The following is a 20,000-nucleotide window of genomic DNA, read 5'->3' as shown; positions in this document are numbered from 1 at the left end:
TGCCAGAGCAACCTCATCCAGTCCGTGAATTACGAGGAATGCAAGAATTCATCTTCTATTTGCTGAGGCCCTCCTGAGGAATGTATTGCGATATCTGAGAACAGAGCAAGAAAAAGTACAGGCTGAGTGTTTGAACCCCGTACAGTGCTGTCCTCTTTGTCTTTAATTTAGCGAGACGGTGGGCTGTTGCATGAGAACAGTTCACTTAAGCACAAGCGATGACGTTCTCATAGCTACAGGATTTTTTTTTCAAGATCACTTCTGTCTTGTAGAGGTTTTGCTTTAAGAGTGTGTCTTTGGTTGCCCTCAGTGAGTTTAGCAGCGATTAAACCACTCTTCCTGAGGATAATGTGAAGTAATTCCACCGATCACTTTTCCAAGCTAGCTTTCCATTGCAGTCGTAAGACTCAGTTGCTGTTGGGATTTAGCAAGTGTTCAGTTAGCGTACGCAGATGGTCAAAATCTGTTAAATCTGTACCCATGGAGAGTGAGTTGTTAAAATTCATGTTTATTTGACATTAAAATACTGTTGTAGGTCAATCTACAGAAGCTTCTATATAAATTTCTTCCCTTCTTTCATTTATCAAATTCAAGATGAGTTAAGTACTGAACAAGATATGGAAAAAGAGAGTTTTAATTGGTTAATGGTTAAAAGCAAGAGAAATGTGCTAGACATCTAAGGTCATGTAGCACTATAGTTAATGATAGGGGAGGGTGGTTGAGTTAGTGATTAGTTGTCTAAGCTGGGCAAAGGAATTGGTGAGTGAAAGGGTTAGGGTCGGGTGTGGTAAGGAGTTAGATTAGATGAAGGATATGTATGCGTTTGAGGAAAGAGAATAGGTTGTTGAAGCAGAAAGTGTGGGATTCTGTAAGGAAAGAGAGTTTTAAGTTAGCACAAGTAACGTAGAGATTAAAGAAGGTAGTTGGAGTAATGGCAGAAACGTATATAGTAACTTCCACCTAAACAGAAAAGGTAAATATCTGTTTCTATGGGAGCCTCATGAGAAATCTTAACAAAGCGTGTAATTCAAGTTATTGTGAATTTGATGTCGAATTAGCAAAGAAATGGGGGAAATTTTTGACAGGATGAAGAAATAGGGATACGACAAATATTCAAAGAAAATGGGGAAAAAAATATCGCTCATTAGCCAGTTAGCATGATACAGTCAGAGTCACTGGTCGTATATTTGACTGCATGAAAAAAAAACATGGAAAGTGTGTATAATACTCATAAAAAATAATATTATTAAATTTTATATAATGCTGACATAGATGGTATGATGCAAACAGTAAAGAAATAAGATATTATCAACTGAGCTTCACTTTAATGTTCTTATTTCTGTTAACATTATCATCAACCTCCCTCTTCTTTCTTCTTTTATAAGGTTTCATACTGTATCAGTCTATACTCCCTTTTCCACCTCTATGCCTCCATAACTGAGGGCATCACAACCTCCCTCTATTTTACGTTTCTTATACCTACCTCTCTCCATGGTTACTAAGTTTGCCTTATAAACATAACAGTTCTTCTCTTTCTTGCCTTTGTATCCGTCTTCCTCACAAATACTCCATCTGTCTCTGTCATCCTCTGGGAGTGTGCATAATGACTGTTTAAAATGTTCTAAATTTAATTATTGTTATAGATAGTTATCTTATTTTTCATACAGTATATTGCTTTATTAAGTATATTCTTATTTGTATTTTGATAAAGAAATGTTTTGAATGGTTTCACCAGAAATAAAGTCTAAGAATTTGTGAAAAATCTTTTCTCATTGTTTTAAAAGTGCTTAAAGTTACATAAACAAAGTTATGCCATTCCTATTTTAGATTTGTTCTTAAATTTCATACATATTCCTATTCATCCTTATCTCATGTTTGAAGCCATCAAATAAAAAATGGAAAAAATATACCACTTACCAAAACAACAAATAAATATGTAAATAAATCAATTATCCATTTTTATGCTTCCCTTAAATATATTGAAACATATTCTTGTGTAATGTGCCCGACAGTATTTGCTCCTCAAGGAGTGGGTTTAGATATGCTTTGCTCTTCCTAGGATTTTATTTAGAGATACTTTTACTTAGTCTCATCATAGGAAAATCAATGTAATAAATACATAAATTGAGGGAATTCCATAAGAATATCACTCACAGCAAGAGTAATGTCTGATATGATTTTTTTCTTTTCTTTTCTTTAATACTAAAATAAAGAGTATAAGATTAATTCTAAAAGAATATGGTAACCGTTGAAAGTCACTGTATATATATATATATATATATATATATATATATATATATATATATATATATATATATATATATATATATATATATATATATATATATATATATATATATATATATACACACACACACACACACACACACCTTCTGTTTGTTATAGGTTATAATACAGAACTAGAATTTATGCAATCTTTTCAAAATCTATTCTTAATGTATAAACTACTTCTGCCTCTCATTGCTTTCCAACATTACGAGGCTAATTCAAGGTTTCTTTTCAAGTGTACAAATAAAACAACAAAGAGGAAATATATTCTTTAAATATCCACAAGAAAGACAATATTACAGATACATCCTCTGACAAAAAACAAAGCACCTTAAAAAATATTCAACAATACTTACACAATATCAGTCATGGAAGAAAAGCACGTGCTCAAACTCAGGGTACAATAACATACAATGCAGGCAAAATAACATGACTATTGACAGCTGCAAAAATGTGAAATATGTGTATATGAGGTTAGCATTTGCTTATTTCTCTCTCTCTCTCTATAGTTAAGGCCTTTAAAGTTGTGATGTGATTTGCATATATTTAGCCATTTTGAAGTAAACTTTTCCTAAGTAACCATAAAAAACAAACCATTCATGAATGATTTGCATGTATATCAATACAAAGAGTTCAATAGCAACAGGTTCTTAGCCACTTTGCCTTTTACTTAGCATAACTGATATTACACAAATCCTTATCAAATGGAAAACTCCTGGATGTGGCCTAGTGTGCATTACAGCCTTTGTGTCTCCTATTTCCCTTCTCAATACATACACTCAGCTGTTGTACCAGTCCAAGAAAAGAATCGTACATGACATGACTATCAGGAAGAACATGATCCATACCCGAAAACCTGCGTCCTTTCTCATCGCTTCCCGGACCTGGTGAAAGGAACATCATTAGTGGAAAATGGCAAGAGATGCGCAATAATAACAGTATTACCAAAAATCAATAATAAATGACTAATTTTAATGCATCAAAGTGCCTCATTTTCTTCTCTTTCTAATATATATAATCCTCTTCAGCCTATCACTTGCTAGATTTTTAGGTGCCTGGATAAATACTTAACAAATTTCTTATTCCTTTTTGATGTGTTTACTGTGGCACTAAATTAATAACGTATTGCTGTCATAAGAACACAACTATTTTTGAATGAAGTTACAAAGGTAATAATGATTAAATTACTGAAATACTTGATTAAGGGACCAAAGAATTTTACACTGCAAATCTGGTATCCACAAGGAACAGGAAGAAAGTGACACCTCTCTGACGGCTGGTTGCAAATGGCAATTGAATCATATGCTATTGGTAATAATTATAATATTGGCATACTTGCAATGAGCTATACATATACATCTTTTATCAACAATTAAGTCTATGCTTTTGAAATGATATTTGTTATTCATCTTTCTTTTTCCTTTTCATATTCCTTAGAATTATGCAGCTTAGTACAATTAGAAAAACAGTCCAAGAAAAACATTTGAAACAAAGAAGTAAATTACTATGGGAAAAATTAGGTTTGAGAACATAATGTGCAAATGATGTTATGTATGACTCTGCAGAAAGAAGCATATACATATACACATACATATACATATACGTATGTATGTATGTGTATATGTATGTATGTGTATATGTATGTATGTATGTATGTATGTATGTATGTATGTATGTATGTATGTATGTATGTATGTATGTATGTATGTATGTATGTATGTATGTATGTATGTATGTATGTATGTATACATTATATATATATATATATATATATATATATATATATATATATATATATATATATATATATATATATATATATGTATATATATATAAATAAAGCAGATCACTATTTGCTTGTGAACAGTTTCCTAACTTTATGTCTACAAATTCAGAGACACATATACTGTACTATCTAAATAGGCAAAAAACTAACAGCTGTTGACAGTAGATGTTATGTAATCAGTAGACTATATCTATCAACTGATGAAACTACAAATCATTTCTGTTTTACCTACAGGAACAATGATCTGAGAGAGTGTCATTATAGAGTAAGCGTGAATATAAAGTAATAACAAGCCAGTAAAATTCTGTAAAATTCTGTCTCCATTTTATCATTTAGCCAATTTTATCCATTTGTATGTCATTTCTGAGAGATAATATTTTCATTTTATCCCCACTTGTTTATGAGCATTGATATAATTTCAAATTCTTATAAATAATCAAAAGAACAGTGAATGTTGATAGAAAAATTCAGAAAAAAGGAAAACGTTAATGAAAATGTATTACAAAGTTTTACTGAAAAGGTGAAAACACTTTACACAGTCAATCAATTTTTTATTTCTGTTTCTGTTTTATATGTGGATTATGAATCCTTTTTGACAAAGATAACATTAGGTTCCAACTATTAATAGTTTAGAGAAATAATATACACCTAATAGTGATGCACAATACAATATAATCAACATCAATTTCTTGCCTTAAAACCTTCACTCTAAAACATTTTCATTTTACCATGGGAATGTCAGGCAAATATTCTTTTTTGTAAATGCACTTGCATTTACACAATCAAAAGGACAGAAAATTTACATACCTGCTCATTACCTTCCCGAACGTTTTCAGTAGCCGTCAAGATTGTATCGTGAATCTCCTCAATTTGATGGGCCTGGATATCAACATTCTCTGTTAACATATTCTGCATCTGACCCAATTCTACCACCTGTTGGAAGAGGAGAAAGTGAGTTTTATGCAAATACTATATATCAAATACTATAATCAATATCTTGGACATGCCTCCTTTCATTGGAATGAAATATAATAAGACTGCAATCATGTTTTCTTAACTGCCTGTATCCAGAGAAACCTGATGAATGATAAACAGTAAAACACGAAAAATGTATAAAAAACTAAATAACTACATCATTTCCCTCATATATATACATATATAAAAACTAATAATCAAATAATATTCTAACAAAATTAAGTTCTCACGACAATCTTCAACTCACTCATCCTACCCTCTCACTTACCTGTCTAGTGATCTGTCGAACCTCTTCCTGATTGGACATGAGTTCTTTATAGAGGTGTGCATTCTCCTCCTCCAACATCTGCCTCTCCTCGGAACTCAATTCACCGAGCATCTTCTCCACCTCCTCCTCTATTACAGCGCTTGACCTGTCTGTTGCTGTGCTGTTGTTTCCCACTTTGCTCTCACTCCCTTTAAGTCTGCTCTCATCCAAGTGCTGGTCTTCTAGGTTTCTTTGGTCTGTGTGTTGGCTATCGCTTGATTGTGACCATGAGCCTGTTAGATATTAATAGGTAAAGAGGTAGGTATAGCATAAGCTTAGCCATCTTCATATAGATTATATCAGCACATATAAATATGCTTTATATTTTATGTATTACTTATAGAAAAAGAAAATCTTATATCTAAGGAATGATGAAATACTGCATTTTTTCCATACATTCACTGGCAGAAAATGTAAAAATAAAGAATAAATAAAGGTCTTTTTGTCATCTCTTTACAAATTAATAAATGCCTCAATGCAAAAATAGTACATTTATTCCAACAACAGCCTCTCAGCATTTAGTCTCATTTCTCAATTACCATTCTGACCATGTTAAAAGTAATCAACCAGAAATGTTCAAAGTAGGTCTCCATCATTTAAGAATTTTGCCTATTTTCCATCACATCAACAAAAAGCATGCTACTTACAAGATATACAGATCATTAGCAATTAGTGATATTAATAGTTAATAGTTATAAAGCAAAATATATGTGCTAGACATTGAAGGTCATATAGAACTATAGCAGTTCAGGAAGGAAGGGTAAGGGCAACTTGATCAAAGTTAACCCATAATTGACGGGTAGCATTCATAGAGGCCGGGGCCTCGCTGCCGGGGGCTTATATCGTCGCCCGAGCATGCGCGACCACTCATGCCAAATACCAGCATCCCATGCCGTTTCTTCGTAATACTACGAAGATATGTTGTATTTTCAATTTTCATTATTTTTTACAGTCTCTACTTGCCAAACTTCCTGATAAATCGAGACTGAAGGGTATTTTTGTTGTTATATAGACTCCGTAGTTGATCATTATTCGGCCAATAGTCCGAATAAAATAAGCAGTGTGTGGCATCATGGAGTTGAAATTGTCAGTTTGTTGCATTTTTTTTGTTTGTTGCATGGTAAAAATGAGAAAGTGTTAGAACCGACTTAATCACACTTTCACTGGCAAAAAAATAATCTTTTGCCGTGATTGTAACAAAAAAAAACTCATGGCATGTCCATGCATACTCTATGGCATGTGCGCACGTGCCCCCGGCAGATGGTCCCGCCATGCCATGGCATGTACGTACATGCCACCCGTCGGCAATGGGTTAACAAAGGAAGATGAGTGAGATTTTGCAAAGATGTCCAATGAGTAAGGGTAGGGACTAGCAAAGGAGAGAGGGTAGAAGGGTAATTAGATTACAGATTCAGTGAGAATGTTAGGAGAGAGAGAATCTTGGGAGGGGGATTTCTGTGACAAAGGGTCAGATCCCGGGGGAAGCGGGAGGGATAGTGGGTTAGGAAGGACAGATGATGCAGCTGAAGCAGGGGGAATGGGATGTGTTAAGAGATAGTGGGAGGAATTAAGAGGTGTTGGGGGGAACATGAGTAGGAGGAGGATGGATGTCAGCAGTTACTTGAGTATAGAAGGAATGGGAGAAGAGAGATTGGAGGATGGTTGAGGTACATGCATGTTACCTTGATAGTTTTGAAGGTCTTCAAGAGTTTTTGCAGTAGATTCAGTTGGACGGTCTGAGAAACAAAGGTTTTCTTATGGGGGGGGGGGAGAAGAGGGGACAGATGTTTGAGGGATGGAGAGAGAAATGACAGAAAGGATGGGGTAGAAGATGGGATGGAGTGTTTAGCTTGTCTTATGTGATGAATTGCATGAGGAGGAAGAGGGTTAAGTACCATGGAAGTAGTAATTGGTGCCTGGGATAGTGGAGGAGACTGGAGTGTCTGGATTTAGAATGGCAAAAGAATTTGACTGGGAGATGGAGGGGGGTAGAAGTGGGATGAGGAAGAGATACTGGGGGAGATGTAGAAACATCTTGGGAGGAAAGGGGACGGGAAGAACAATTATTGGAGTAGGGAGTGAGAGAGAAATCTGGTCGATGTACATCCTGTCTGGCTTCGCATAGAATGAGGCCAAGTCTGAATCTGAGAGTTGCCATTTCAGACTCAAACTTGCAGGTAGGGCAGTCCCTATAAAATACATTACGGGAGCTGCCACAACTGGCACATGTGCATGACTGTGCAGAGCAGTTTGATAGATTACGACCAGGTAATCTATCTATGCCACATAGAGGGCATCAGGTTGTGTAATAGCAATGTTTGGCAGGATGGCCCTGATACCAACAAATCTGACACTGACAGAAGAGGTTGATATGGTCAGACAGGGTTGGATTAACCGCCAATGTAAACATTAAAGGGGAGGTCATGTCCACAGAAAGTAATCTTGGCAATATTGGTGGGGGACTTTCAGCAGCCTCTAGGGGGAATGGTATAGCATTGTACTGATACTGTATCATAGTCCATGTGGCAGGCGAATAAGTTTTCTTGGCAATCTGACCAAATTTTGTTGTATACAGGGCAGTTTGCTGAGGAGATGGAGACAGTTCCAGTACAAGCATTGAGAGTAGGAAGAGGTTGGGCAGGAATGGGTTTGCCTGTGAAGTCTGTCAGGGTTGATAATGCTTTAGCTTGGCTTTTGGATGTAACTGTGATGAGACAGTAATAATCGGAGCAACTGTGGAATGAAACTTTGCCTACTTGCTTTTGGAGAAATTGCTAGAGGAGGAGAGTGTTGTCAGATTATGGAGCTGTGGGGGGGTCACATAAAATTGGTCCCATTTGACTGAACTAAATAAAGTATTTAAGATGTTTGCAGACGTAGAAGTTGCAGAAGGACAGGGGCATGTGAAAGAGGAAGTAGTAGTGAGAGAGGTAATATTGCAGAGAGGTGGACAATAAGGTTGTAGAGTAGTAATAAGGGTTGTCAGAGTATGGAGCTGTGGGGGGGTCACATAAAATTGGTCCCATTTGACTGAACTAAATAGAGTATTTAAGATGTTTGCAGACGTAGGAGTTGCAGAAAGACAGGGGCATGTGAAAGAGGAAGTAGTAGTGAGAGAGGTAATATTGCAGAGAGGTGGACAATAAGGTTGTAGAGTAGTAATAAGGGAGGATGGGGTAGTTGATGAAGAAAGATGTGGGAGTGCAGATAAAGTAGAGGATGTTGGGAGAGGAGAAATGTCTCCTGAAGGTTAAGTATTCACCTGGGTGAATGATGTGATAGCAGGCATTGAGGAGGGGATAGTAGTAGCAGTGTTCAGAGTCATGGTTAAAGGAGAGCCTGGAGTCGGAGAACCGGGAGATATTGAATCATTGGAACTATTTCATGAAGGGCAACTTCATTATTGGCCATGGTAAACCTAGAGTATATTAGGGAGGGAAACAGTCCACTCCTCAGGGTTCCATTGAAGGGTAAGGGCTAGACAACTAAACAGGGGAATACTATGCCCATGGCTCCTCCAGGCCATTCATGACTGGCACCCAAAGTCAGCCTTTTATCCTTTCAACATGGCTTTCACACCTTAGGAAATGGATAGCAGAAGAGGTTGGAGAAGAGAGGAAATTGAAAAGAGAGAGGGAAAAAGACTGCAACATTAGTTGAGTCAAGGGATGAGGCCCAAGGCAGGGGTGATCCCCAGCATTAGGTCCCAGTCTCCGTCTCCTAAGCCCTCCCACAGCAACTAAGGGCAAGGGATGGGGGGGGGGGGGATATGATCATAATTTATGTCTGGATCTTCCTTATGAAATATTTGGGCAACATTTTTCTTTTTCTTTTTCTTTTTTTTAGAGCTACTCTTGCCTGATTGGATATTCTTTTTAACAACAACTGTAGTCTACTTCATGGTTGCTAACAAAGGCCTTCTCCACTAGGTGGCAAGAATGGTCCCACACTGAACCTTGGTAGCAGAGACTAATTAAATTTAATTATTCATATCTGATCACAAATCTCAAAATGAAATACCTCCCAAATGAGTCAAATTTATAGAAGTGAATAACCTGCTACACATGTCAGCCATAAACAATCTTTAAATACAATATTCAAAAGAAACAAATAATAGTTCTTTTCTCTCTCTCCCAGTTCTTTCTAGTCATAAACATACTATTGTTCTTCTTGTTCTTTTCTCTTAAAGCATCAAGTAATATCACTATACCTTGAGCATTATATTGTCCCCTCTCATTACATATATATTTCACATACCTACTGAATGTGCTATCCAAAGATACACACCCAAAGTGTGACTAAAGTCTGATCTTTTCTTGTTATAGGTCCTTATTCCCTAAGAATAATGACCTACAACAAGATACTATGAAAACCCTGGGCATCATGCAATAACCCTTTTTGATCTCACCCCATGGTGTGCAATGAATACTGGCAAATCTGCATTATTGTCATTTTTTTAAATGAAAAAAATGCACTGCTTGAGCTGTCTTCAACTTAACAAGCCAACAAACCACATCATCAATTCAGTGATTAATAACTCTATAAAAGTATGACTCTACATATGAATTATAATAACAATGTATTGTATACTTGAATTTGTCTGGCTGTACCACAACCTATAAAGCTACCTGTAATTTTCCTATGATAAAAAAAGCATACCATTTGAATCACATGCTGATTTAACCTATCAAAAAATCAATTAAACTCAAATTTAAAAAATTTATCTTGCATCTTGAATAATCTTGGGACTTATTTGTGTCTTAGTGAGAATGTCTGAATTTACCCCTCAAAAAAAAAAAAAATTGAAAAAAGGTGAACTTACACAGAAATCAAACTAAACTCACCAGGTAATAAAAAAAAATGACAGAAATCATAGCTCAGTACCAACCTGACATAGAGCCATCTAGCGTATCAGAACTATGGTCTCTGGATTTCTTCTTGGAGCCTGCAGGTCGTTGCAGCCTCGAGAGATTTTCCTGGAGACAGACAATGAAACTGAGCAAATACTTGGTTCATGGTTACCATCCTCTCTCCTGAGGATTTTATGATTATATAGCATTTTTCTTTGACTTAACATCATCAACTTTATCATCATCATCATCATCATCATCATCATCATCATCATCATCATCATCATCATCATCATCATTATTAATACTCATCATTATTAATACTCATCATTATCAATCCTCATCATTATCAATCCTCATCATCAATCCTCATCATCAATCCTCATCATCAATCCTCACCATCAATAATCCTCATCAATAATCATCATCAACCATCAATCATCCTCAATCAATCCTTATCAAGTCAAAGACTACTAACCTTCTCTTTTTGCTTTTTACACCTTGCTTCTTTCATGTCCTTAAAGCCAGAGTTGATCTGCTGGAAATTCTGCTTCAGAATGGACAAGATGCACTGCTGGCAATCAGAGGCATCTTTCGAACACTTCTCTGTCATTTCCAAGGCACGGATGTTGTCGTCTATGATGCGCAGGTTTGTGGTGACTACCTGGAAGAAAATGGTTTGAGGTATGGGCTTCCTCTCTCTCTCTTAACAAAAACTGTTGCTATGTCTGGTATTTAAATTTAGATCCATGATATTCCTTAAATTCAAGACACGAAAAGGGAAATGTATTACATAAAAAAAATAGGTCTGAAATTAAATTTAGATATTCCTCAAGTTTAAGACAAAGTTACTGAAAGAGAAAAGTAATAAATGAGAAAATATGTAACTGTACAGGGATACAAAAAAGAAAAGGTAACTACTGACAATCCAGTTTTGTTGCGTAACTAACAGAGAAAATACAAATATCCACATCATGCTTAAAAAAAAAAAAAAAACATATAGTGTATATAATATATATTCCTATACATACATACATACATACATACATACATACATACATACATACATATATATACATATATATATATATATATATATATATATATATATATATATATATATATATATATATATATATATATATATATATATATATATATTTATTTATTTATTTATTTCTACCTTTTCCATATAGGTCCTTTCATAATCTGACATTGACTGATCCTCAATCTGCAGGTATTTCTTCCGGTGGTCATCCAGCAAGTTCCGATGGCTGGTGATATTGCTCTGGATGTCCTTGGCTTTTGAGTAAAATTGCGAGAAGGCGGTGGGGGAGCTTGGGAAGATCTTGGTCTGGGGTAGGGTCACACCCATGGCCTTGTTTCTCGTCCGTATTGTTTTGACACAGGACTTAAAGAGGTTGGTGAGGTCCATGCTTGCTCCGTTTTCTACAGTCATCTGTGGTGGGAAGATGAGAGGATTATTAACAATGGTTAAACAAAAGAGGAATGCAATATCAATGTTATTTAATGGAAAATGTAGGAAACCACAAAAAAGGATGGCACAAAATATATAAATAGCATACATAAGGTAATAAAACATATCAAAGAATAACCATTTGAAGTTTTTTTTTTATTATTACCCATATATACAGACAGAATATTATATATTTTCTTCACTAGTATAAACCAGTTACTTTCCTTTAATCATGTAACAATGTATCTAAATAACATCAACATTATTATTCAATAAACACTTGTGTAGTTTTTTCTGCACTTCAATATGACATTGACATATTGACATGCTCAATACAACACAGAAAAGAATAAGAATGAAGACTCAATCAACTTAACTTTTACTAGAGAATAATTTCCATGGTATATTTCATGCTATTCCTAGCTAATGGGATCAATATCACTGCTTAGTTGGTTTCATGGACTTTACCTATTAAATCTTGATAACAGACATTGTAAGCAGTCTATCAGTATCAATTTTATCTGTATAATCACAAATATACTACCATAAATCTGACACCTAAGCTTCTAAACTTTTCCAAGAGAAAAATTCTTGGCAAGATTGATATCTACTTTTGCACTCTGGCAAGAGCCAACTGTAGTATATGGGTGGCATTTACTACTTGAACTGATCTGTATCTCTTTGGGGGGTGTTTGTAGTGGGTGTGAGTTCCCACTGTTATGGCTGGGTGCTGTAGATGACGTCAGTTGTACGGGGGAGCTGGAGAGGTTCCCCAGTCGGCAAAGGGCTGGGCAGTCCTGATGCTGCTGCTGTTGAAACTCTGGGTAACCTTCAAACCTAATTGTGATACTGCCATACAGCATCCTTTGCTAGGTAAATATCTAACTAAGCAAATACTTAGACATCCACCATGGCTCTCAAAACGGAATATACTATATATCTCATAATTATACTGGCAGTGTTCTACTCAGTGGTTCTCAACCTTTTTACGCTTCTAATCCCTTCTAGATGCTTAGCAAACCAACCTAAAATCTTTTTCCCCCCCAAGGGCTTTACGACCCCCTGCTAACCCTTCATAATACCCCTGGAAGTTGCAGACCACTAGTTGGGAAGCAATGTCGTAAGTGATACAAGGTTAACCCTATGGTAACAGGGTTATTCTCATGCTGAACAGACTCATAGACTAGGGTGTGTGCACACAGTCAGCTACTCAAGTAAATGACTAGAAGTGCAACACGAATGTATGTCTACCCTACTGTGTTTGGCCGCAGCATATAAGATTTTCTTTATTAATGGAGACTAAATGAAGGCTTTGTTTTTACTTTCGGTAAAAGGGTTAAGGGACTGCTGCACTCTTTACAATGTCAATGCTCCACCAAAGACCAACTAATAAGGTCTAAAGGCTTTATTTTGCCAGATTTTATATGATGGAGGTTTCTTAGCCTTTACTAGGAAAGGCTAGGTGTGGATTTGGGTTCACATGATACCCTGGCTTTGGGATTTCGTCTCTGGAGGGCGCGTCGCTCTCGGTAACGAATGCCACCGAAGCAGTCAGGCATAAAAGGGCGATGAGATTTTGAAGTGTGTGTAGGCCTAGGCTCAAGCATGAAGTGACATTGCATTTGGGGCTAGTAACAGCCTGGCTTCAGTTCACGACTAATAAAAACAAACTACGTGCTAAAGCATCTAACTACATTCAATAACCAGATTTACTGAGCCGATAAATAAAGGCTTTTACCAGGAAATAAATATTCTAATAAATAAAGGCACTGACAGAAGCACTTGCCTTCACAGCTGATCGCGATTCTAGTTTAAAGATGGAATGATTTTCCTGGGATTATTGTTCGGATATGAATTCGACTTAAAATTTGATTTTAATGAGCTGGTAATTTTATCCATGATATAACTTTTACAACATTTATAAATAAGTATACAAATATTCACGTGAATCGCAATACACGTCTACGGACAAGCATACCAACATAAACGCAAAATTCCAACCACGTCACAAAAAGATAATCCAAATAAAAACAAACCTCATTACCCTCCATTTAAACCCAACCTACAAAAATACTACCTCTACATCATTAAATTCAGCAAGAAAAGCTATCTCGAACCAAAAACAACCACGTGCACCCCGACGCCTTAGGTTTGCCCCCCTGCCGGTGCTTCATCTGTCAACATGGCCAACCAGGAGGTGGACGAGCTGTTCGAGGTCAAGAATTCCTTCTATATCGGGAATTACCAGCACTGTATCAACGAGGCGCAGAAGCTTCAGGTAATTTGATACTATGGGTGTGTTTTTTTTAGTTAGTAATTGGATATTGAGGTGAAGGGGATGTGAGAGAAGTGGTGTTGTGTGGATTGTCTTTCCTTGTATATTTTTTCTTGTTTTGTTTTTATCTTGATGTATATCTTGTGTTTTTTATTCCTCTTTCTGGATTTCTTTTGTATTGATTTGCTTTTTTTCATATTTAGGTATGGGTACTATACTGTGTAAGTTAGAGTCCACTTTACAAAGTGAGGAGATAGCAATTACATAATTTTTTTTTACTGATTGTAATGTAAGAGGAAAAGAAAAGAAATCTAGGAATTGTACATTAACCATATTCTAAAAACCCATATAAAATAAGAAAAAGATGAGAAAGAGGGGCAGGTATCTTTTTAGTTTCCCAAAGCCACAACATCTTGCAATTATTATTCCTTATTTCAATTATCCACACTGTAATATGCATGAATCCCTCATTTTCCATTACTAATTATATAAATGGAAGTATGGAAAATTTTCAAGATTACAGTTATAAAAAAAAAAGTGTATGGAGTTGTTACCTTGATGAAAACTAAGACCTTTTCATCTGTGGCAAAAGGTGCACAAAAAATAAAGGAGATACAGGACAGAGAAGAAAGAAGATCGACCCATCATTTTCCGAGCCCCTATCATGTTTACCTTGCGAGGATCAAAACAAATGTGACACATAACTCATTACTGCAATCTATCAAGTAATCCATTTATGACTGGGCGTTTGTGAGAATAATTATTTTGTAATTATCAGCACCTGTTTTTCAGAATTCATGTATGTAATGCATTCTTGTAGTTTTATTATACATCTTTTACATGTTTTGGTAATTATTTACACTATTCTGTACAGTAATCCACTCTTGCGCATTTTGCTATTGGGAGATTTGAAAGGCTGTGCAACACCATTCGTTGACAAACATGGAGAGAATCTGTGGATATATAGTGGATATACAGAACAAATAGATATTAGTGTCTATCACAGCCTGATATTTAAGCCCATCAAGTGCCCCAAATACAGAAAAAGTGGTTAGAAACCAAGCAATTCTGACCATAGACGATAGCTAAGAAAAGTTTGGTGTTTCATTATATAAAAGTATGTGGTTTTTCCCTGGGGGTCCAAAGGGCAGAGCCCCCTGGCTAGGGAATATAGATTATATTTTATTAAAGCCATGGGGGTCCAGGGGACATAGCCCCCTGGCTAGGTGCATATAATAACACAGGAGTCTTGGGGGTGTAGCCCCTTGGCTAGACGTATATATTACTACAGGGGTCCAGGGAGCAGAGCCTCCTTGCTAGTCATATATATTACAACAGGGGTTCAGTGGGTATAGCCCCTGGCTAGGTGTATGTATATTATCTCAGGATTAAAGTTAGGTTGGATTATTGGTTAGGATGCATTGTACAATTACCGCAGGGGAACAGGATTATATGAAATCCTGTAGATTTTTACCGAATGATGGGTTTGATTCCCATAGTTTTTCAAAAGTTGGCGCATTGGTCCATAGACTTTCAAAGATGGCAGGGACATCGTAGAGTTTCATTAGCTGATTTTAAGTGTTTTTTGTTCTCTATTTTTTTTTTATTTCAGCCTGTTTTAACCCACAATTTCTCTTTTCTACTTCATGCCCTCCCTTTCTATCAGGATTTATCAAATCACATCAAAATTGTAGGTTGGTGAATACAACATTAATGATCATCAGATTCGTTCTCATCACACAAGTATTGGTATTGTTTATGATGTTACCTTTCCCCTCTGAGATTGTCCCCATTACTCCAGCCACTCCTGGTAATCCTCAAACATGTATGAAACAAAAACCTTCCTTACATGGGGGCTTCTCTCCGGACCTTCATCCAAGTGCCATGGACTTACTGACCGTATGGCATTTGTTGCAACCTATTTTCTTAAACTTTTATTCCCTCCACCTCCCCTATACAGAGTATTTCACATATTAGTGAGAGTAGTTTTTTCTTTCATTATTGTAGTGTCATTAAATTTTCTTGTAAATGTATACCAGAGTATTCAACATTCTTTATTTTCTCTCATTCTAACCATCACAGACAATTTTTACCTTTTACTATATGGCTGTGAGAAACAAACTCTGTAAAAAATCTGTAGGGGGAGGAAGTAAAAGGTTGCATATAATAACTGCACTAATATGGGGATCATCTAGGTAATTGTTTACAAAGTGTCTTCACCCTTTTGAGACTCCGTTCCTATTACTCTAGCCAAAAACCTTTGAGGTATTCCTAGGAATCCACAATCTGGCATATGGACCAAACACTATCCTAATATTGGGATTTGCCACTGAAAAAATGGTATAGGTATTACATCTCTTTTGGACAATGGCCAATCTTTTTGCAGTCACTATGTAAATGTATACCAAAATCAACATCTGGATGATATATATGACATAATTTGTGCAGGTAAAGCATAACTTTTAAAAATCATAACCTAATGGCTAAAGCCCCTAGGTTAGGAAGGTTCATACGATGATAATGAATTTTATTTTAATGTTATGATTAACATAATCAAGGGGTATCCTATTGGAGCCAGGCCTGGTCAGCCAACAGAAAATGTGGCTTTCCTTTTATTAACCAGGTCAAGTGTATTGACCATGTTGACTATCCTTCATGTAGCAAAAGAAGACTTCCTTCCTACCAGGTTTAGCATTAGGTCAGGTTGAATAACAGAGTATGCATAAAGAAAAACTGACTTGAATTTATTAAACAAAAAGACTGGTGGGAAGGAAAGTATTTGTGCCAAATATTCTCAACATTTATTATGTCCAGTACCATATTGAATATTTCAGTAAAATCATTATATGATACAAACTGTAATTAGATTCAAGCCATGGTTCAAGGGCTGAGAACACAAGACAAAAGTTATGAATAGAACTTTAATATGTAAACTGAATTTGTTGTGTGTATTGGTGTCACAGAATTTAATAGCATCAATAATCTTTCCTAACTTTTTTGAACAAGTATCTGAACATCAGTCTTAATCATAAATAATTAAAAGAAAATAATATTTCAATTTGAATTACAGGTCAGCTCACCAGAGCTGCGACAGGAGAGAGATATCTTCCTTTACCGTGCTCTCATAGGTCAGCGCAAGTATGGAGTGGTTCAGAGTGAAATAAAAGCTTCGGCTGCACCTCCGCTGCAAGCTTTGAAGTTGCTGGCTCAGTACTTCCAGTTTCCCAGTAACAGGTGAGTTATAGATTGTTTTTGAGATGAGATCAATTAGACTTCTGGTTTCTATCTAATCATTGCACCTGAGGAATTTGTCATTCTGCTTATGTAGGTGTTTAAGCCTTTTCTCTTGTGTGTGTGCTTTGTAGTAGTAAGTGTTGTACTTGAGGTATTTATACTTGTGGTATTTATTCTTAATAGTGCTTAATATGTTTGTGCTCAATCTGCATATAATCTAATGACTTGAGACTACCAAGAAAAAAAACGAAATGCCTTGTATCTCAAATTTCTTTACAATGCAACATAATATTTAGAGATATGTAAACAAAAATTATTAATACATCTGCTTGTATCTGAAACAGGGTAACCATTGTGAACGAGCTGGAATCTCAATTGAGTGGCAATGTGGATTTGTCCAACACAGCCCTCCTCATTGTGGCTGCAACCATCTACTGCCATGAGGATAACTATGAGGGAGCTCTTCGTGCCCTCAGTCAGTCAGATGCCCTTGAGTGGTGAGTATAGAGGTGATTAATTTTCTCTCCCTCAGTCTCTCTCCATCTCCATCTCCCTTTCCCTGTCTGTTGGATATAATTTTTGTATTTGTGTTTTGGAAGTGCAAGAGATTAAAGAAATATTGTTCTTTTCTTTTTCCAGTTTCCTTTTATTGTCATGTGCCATTTATTGTAATTTTTGTAGTTTATTAATTGTTTACACAGAGATGGCTCTACAAGTGGTTATTCACTAAGGAGTCAGTCATTAGGCACACCTGTCTACCATTTTCCTTGATTTTTGGAAAGACTTTTTTTATTACTATTTTATTTTTATTGTTTTTAGTATATGAATAACATTATGTTAATCCCACTTCAATGGGTAACAGAAATCTCTTGAGCATAATAAACTGGTGATTTCTGGTAATAGCCAGACACTGGGCACAGGAGTCCGCTACATGAAGTGAAACGTCCCACTCCATGCGCTCTGGTGCGTTGCCAAACATACAATCATACCCCACAGATCAAGCATTATCTTATGACGCTTTTACACATGACCCATCCGGAAAGAATAGGTAAATCAGGTACAGACACTAGCACCTACTAATTTACTCCTTGAAAGCTAAGCACTTGTTTAATAGCTTTGTGTGACAAAATTCATCAACACATAAACCCACAACTATTAGTTTAACCCTTTCCCGACGGGTAGTATTCATAGTGGCCCGGGCCTCGCTGCCGGGGGCTTATATCGTCGCACTAGCATGCGCGACCACTCATGCCAAATACCAGCATCCCATGCCATTTTTTTGTAATACTACGAAGATATGTTGTATTTTCAGTTTTCATTATTTTCTAAAGTCTCTACTTGCCATACTTCCTGATAAATCGAGACTGAAGGGTATTTTTGTTGTTATATAGACTCCATAGTTGATCATTATTCAGTCTATAGTCTGAATAAAATAAGCAGTGTGCGGCATCATGGAGTTGTTGTTGTTGTTTTTTTTTTGCATAGTAAAAATGAGTTAAAAATGACTTAATCACACTTCCAGTGGCAGAAAAATAATATTTTGCCATGATTGTAAAAAAAAATAACTCATGGTATGTCCATTCATACACCATGGCATGTACATATATGCCCCCGGCAGATAGTCCCGCCATGCCATGGCATGCGCGTACATGCCACTCGTCGGCAATGGGTTAAGAGTGTGTGCAAAGAGGGCAGGGCTATAGTTCAGGCGAGTGTGGAAAAAGAAAATATGATGTATATCCCCTTTATGCCAGGTAGCCTTATGGTAAGTTCAATATGTGCACATGGCATCAATAGGATTTGTCCTTGCTTTTGTTAAAATCACAATGACATGTATAATAGTCATTGGTGACAAGGGGTTATATCATTTATCATTTACAACTGAAGAAGTAACCTCAAGCCAATGGAGAACAGAAATAATCTAAGTTATGTAGAACAATGTAGTTATTAGAAGCCTTTGAGCAAATAAAAATATATTTCTGTTCTGTTGCTAGCAGTAATCTCTCTATCTTTTCTGAATGTGCAGATATTAGGAGAATTATTTAATTGGTAACATGACATAGGTACCAGTTACATTTGTATTTTCTAACCCAGTTGTATCCTCCTTAACCACCTTAATTATTCAGGTCCCCATTTACAGTCTTCATTCATGTGTTTCTTTTAGCCGTGCCTTGATGGTGCAGACTTACCTTAAGATGGAGCGTCTCGATGCTGCCCGGAAGGAGCTGAAGACTCTCCAAGAGAAGGATGATGATGCAACACTCACGCAGATGGCTCAGGCTTGGACGCACATTGCAACGGTTGGTTTCATCATTCTATCTCTCTTCTCCTCCTCTTCCCTCTCTCTTCCCCCCCCCCCCTCTCTCTCTCTCTCTCTCTCTCTCTCTCTCTCTCTCTCTCTCTCTCTCTCTCTCTCTCTCTCTCTCTCTCTCTCTCTCTCTCTCTCTCTCTCTCTCTCTCTCTCTTTCTTTCTTTCTTTCTTTCTCACCTACTCTTCCTCTCCCTCTCCCTCTCCCCATCCCTCACCTTTCCTCAGGTGTGAAAAATATATTAAGAACAAGTAAAAAAATGGTAAACATTTGTGTTTAATGACATAAATAAAGTTTTCTCATAAAAGCACATGCAAGTATCACCACACTTGTACAGATGAACACAAGGAATTGTAGGAAGCTAACTGTTTCCCTCTTAATGGGGTCTTTTTTGTGTGTGTGTGTGCTCTTTTTCTTTTGTTTTCAAATTTCTTATTTTCCAGGGGGGTGAGAAACTGCAAGATGCCTACTACATATACCAAGAATTGTTGGATAAGA

The 20,000-nt window shown here is 36.4% G+C and overlaps 2 protein-coding genes across 3 annotated transcripts in view; one reads left to right on the top strand and one right to left on the bottom strand.

The window, feature by feature from the left end:
* Window positions 1–2,547: 2,547 nt before the first annotated feature.
* On the bottom strand, window positions 2,548–13,615 carry LOC119596314 (syntaxin-18-like). 2 transcript variants are annotated; one of them, XM_037945493.1, is made up of 7 exons: window positions 13,471–13,615; window positions 11,391–11,666; window positions 10,686–10,871; window positions 10,246–10,333; window positions 5,319–5,590; window positions 4,883–5,008; window positions 2,548–3,173 (listed from the first exon to the last, which is right to left on the bottom strand). In XM_037945493.1, exons 2-7 carry the CDS (start codon window positions 11,664–11,666, stop codon window positions 3,069–3,071), a joined length of 1,053 nt encoding a protein of 350 aa, XP_037801421.1. In that variant the 5' UTR covers window positions 13,471–13,615; the 3' UTR covers window positions 2,548–3,068. The 2 variants fall into 2 exon arrangements, with proteins under 2 accessions (XP_037801421.1, XP_037801422.1); XM_037945494.1 differs by having other exon boundaries at window positions 13,459–13,475.
* A 200-nt stretch (window positions 13,616–13,815) lies between these two features.
* Window positions 13,816–20,000, top strand: part of LOC119596315 (coatomer subunit epsilon-like) — a 6,989-nt gene continuing 804 nt past the window's right edge. Inside the window, exons 1-5 of the mRNA XM_037945496.1 lie at window positions 13,816–13,962; window positions 17,030–17,193; window positions 17,538–17,690; window positions 19,358–19,493; window positions 19,946–20,000. The exon at window positions 19,946–20,000 is cut by the window's right edge and continues 170 nt beyond it. Of these exons, the coding sequence (XP_037801424.1) occupies window positions 13,867–13,962; window positions 17,030–17,193; window positions 17,538–17,690; window positions 19,358–19,493; window positions 19,946–20,000 (604 nt within the window). The 5' untranslated portion in view covers window positions 13,816–13,866. The remainder of the gene's footprint in view (window positions 13,963–17,029; window positions 17,194–17,537; window positions 17,691–19,357; window positions 19,494–19,945) is intronic.

The sequence above is a fragment of the Penaeus monodon genome, chromosome 37, assembly GCF_015228065.2.
Source record: "Penaeus monodon isolate SGIC_2016 chromosome 37, NSTDA_Pmon_1, whole genome shotgun sequence".
NCBI lineage: Eukaryota > Metazoa > Arthropoda > Malacostraca > Decapoda > Penaeidae > Penaeus > Penaeus monodon.
Note: the sequence above shows the minus strand (reverse complement) of the source record. Positions and strands in the feature narration are given on the sequence as shown.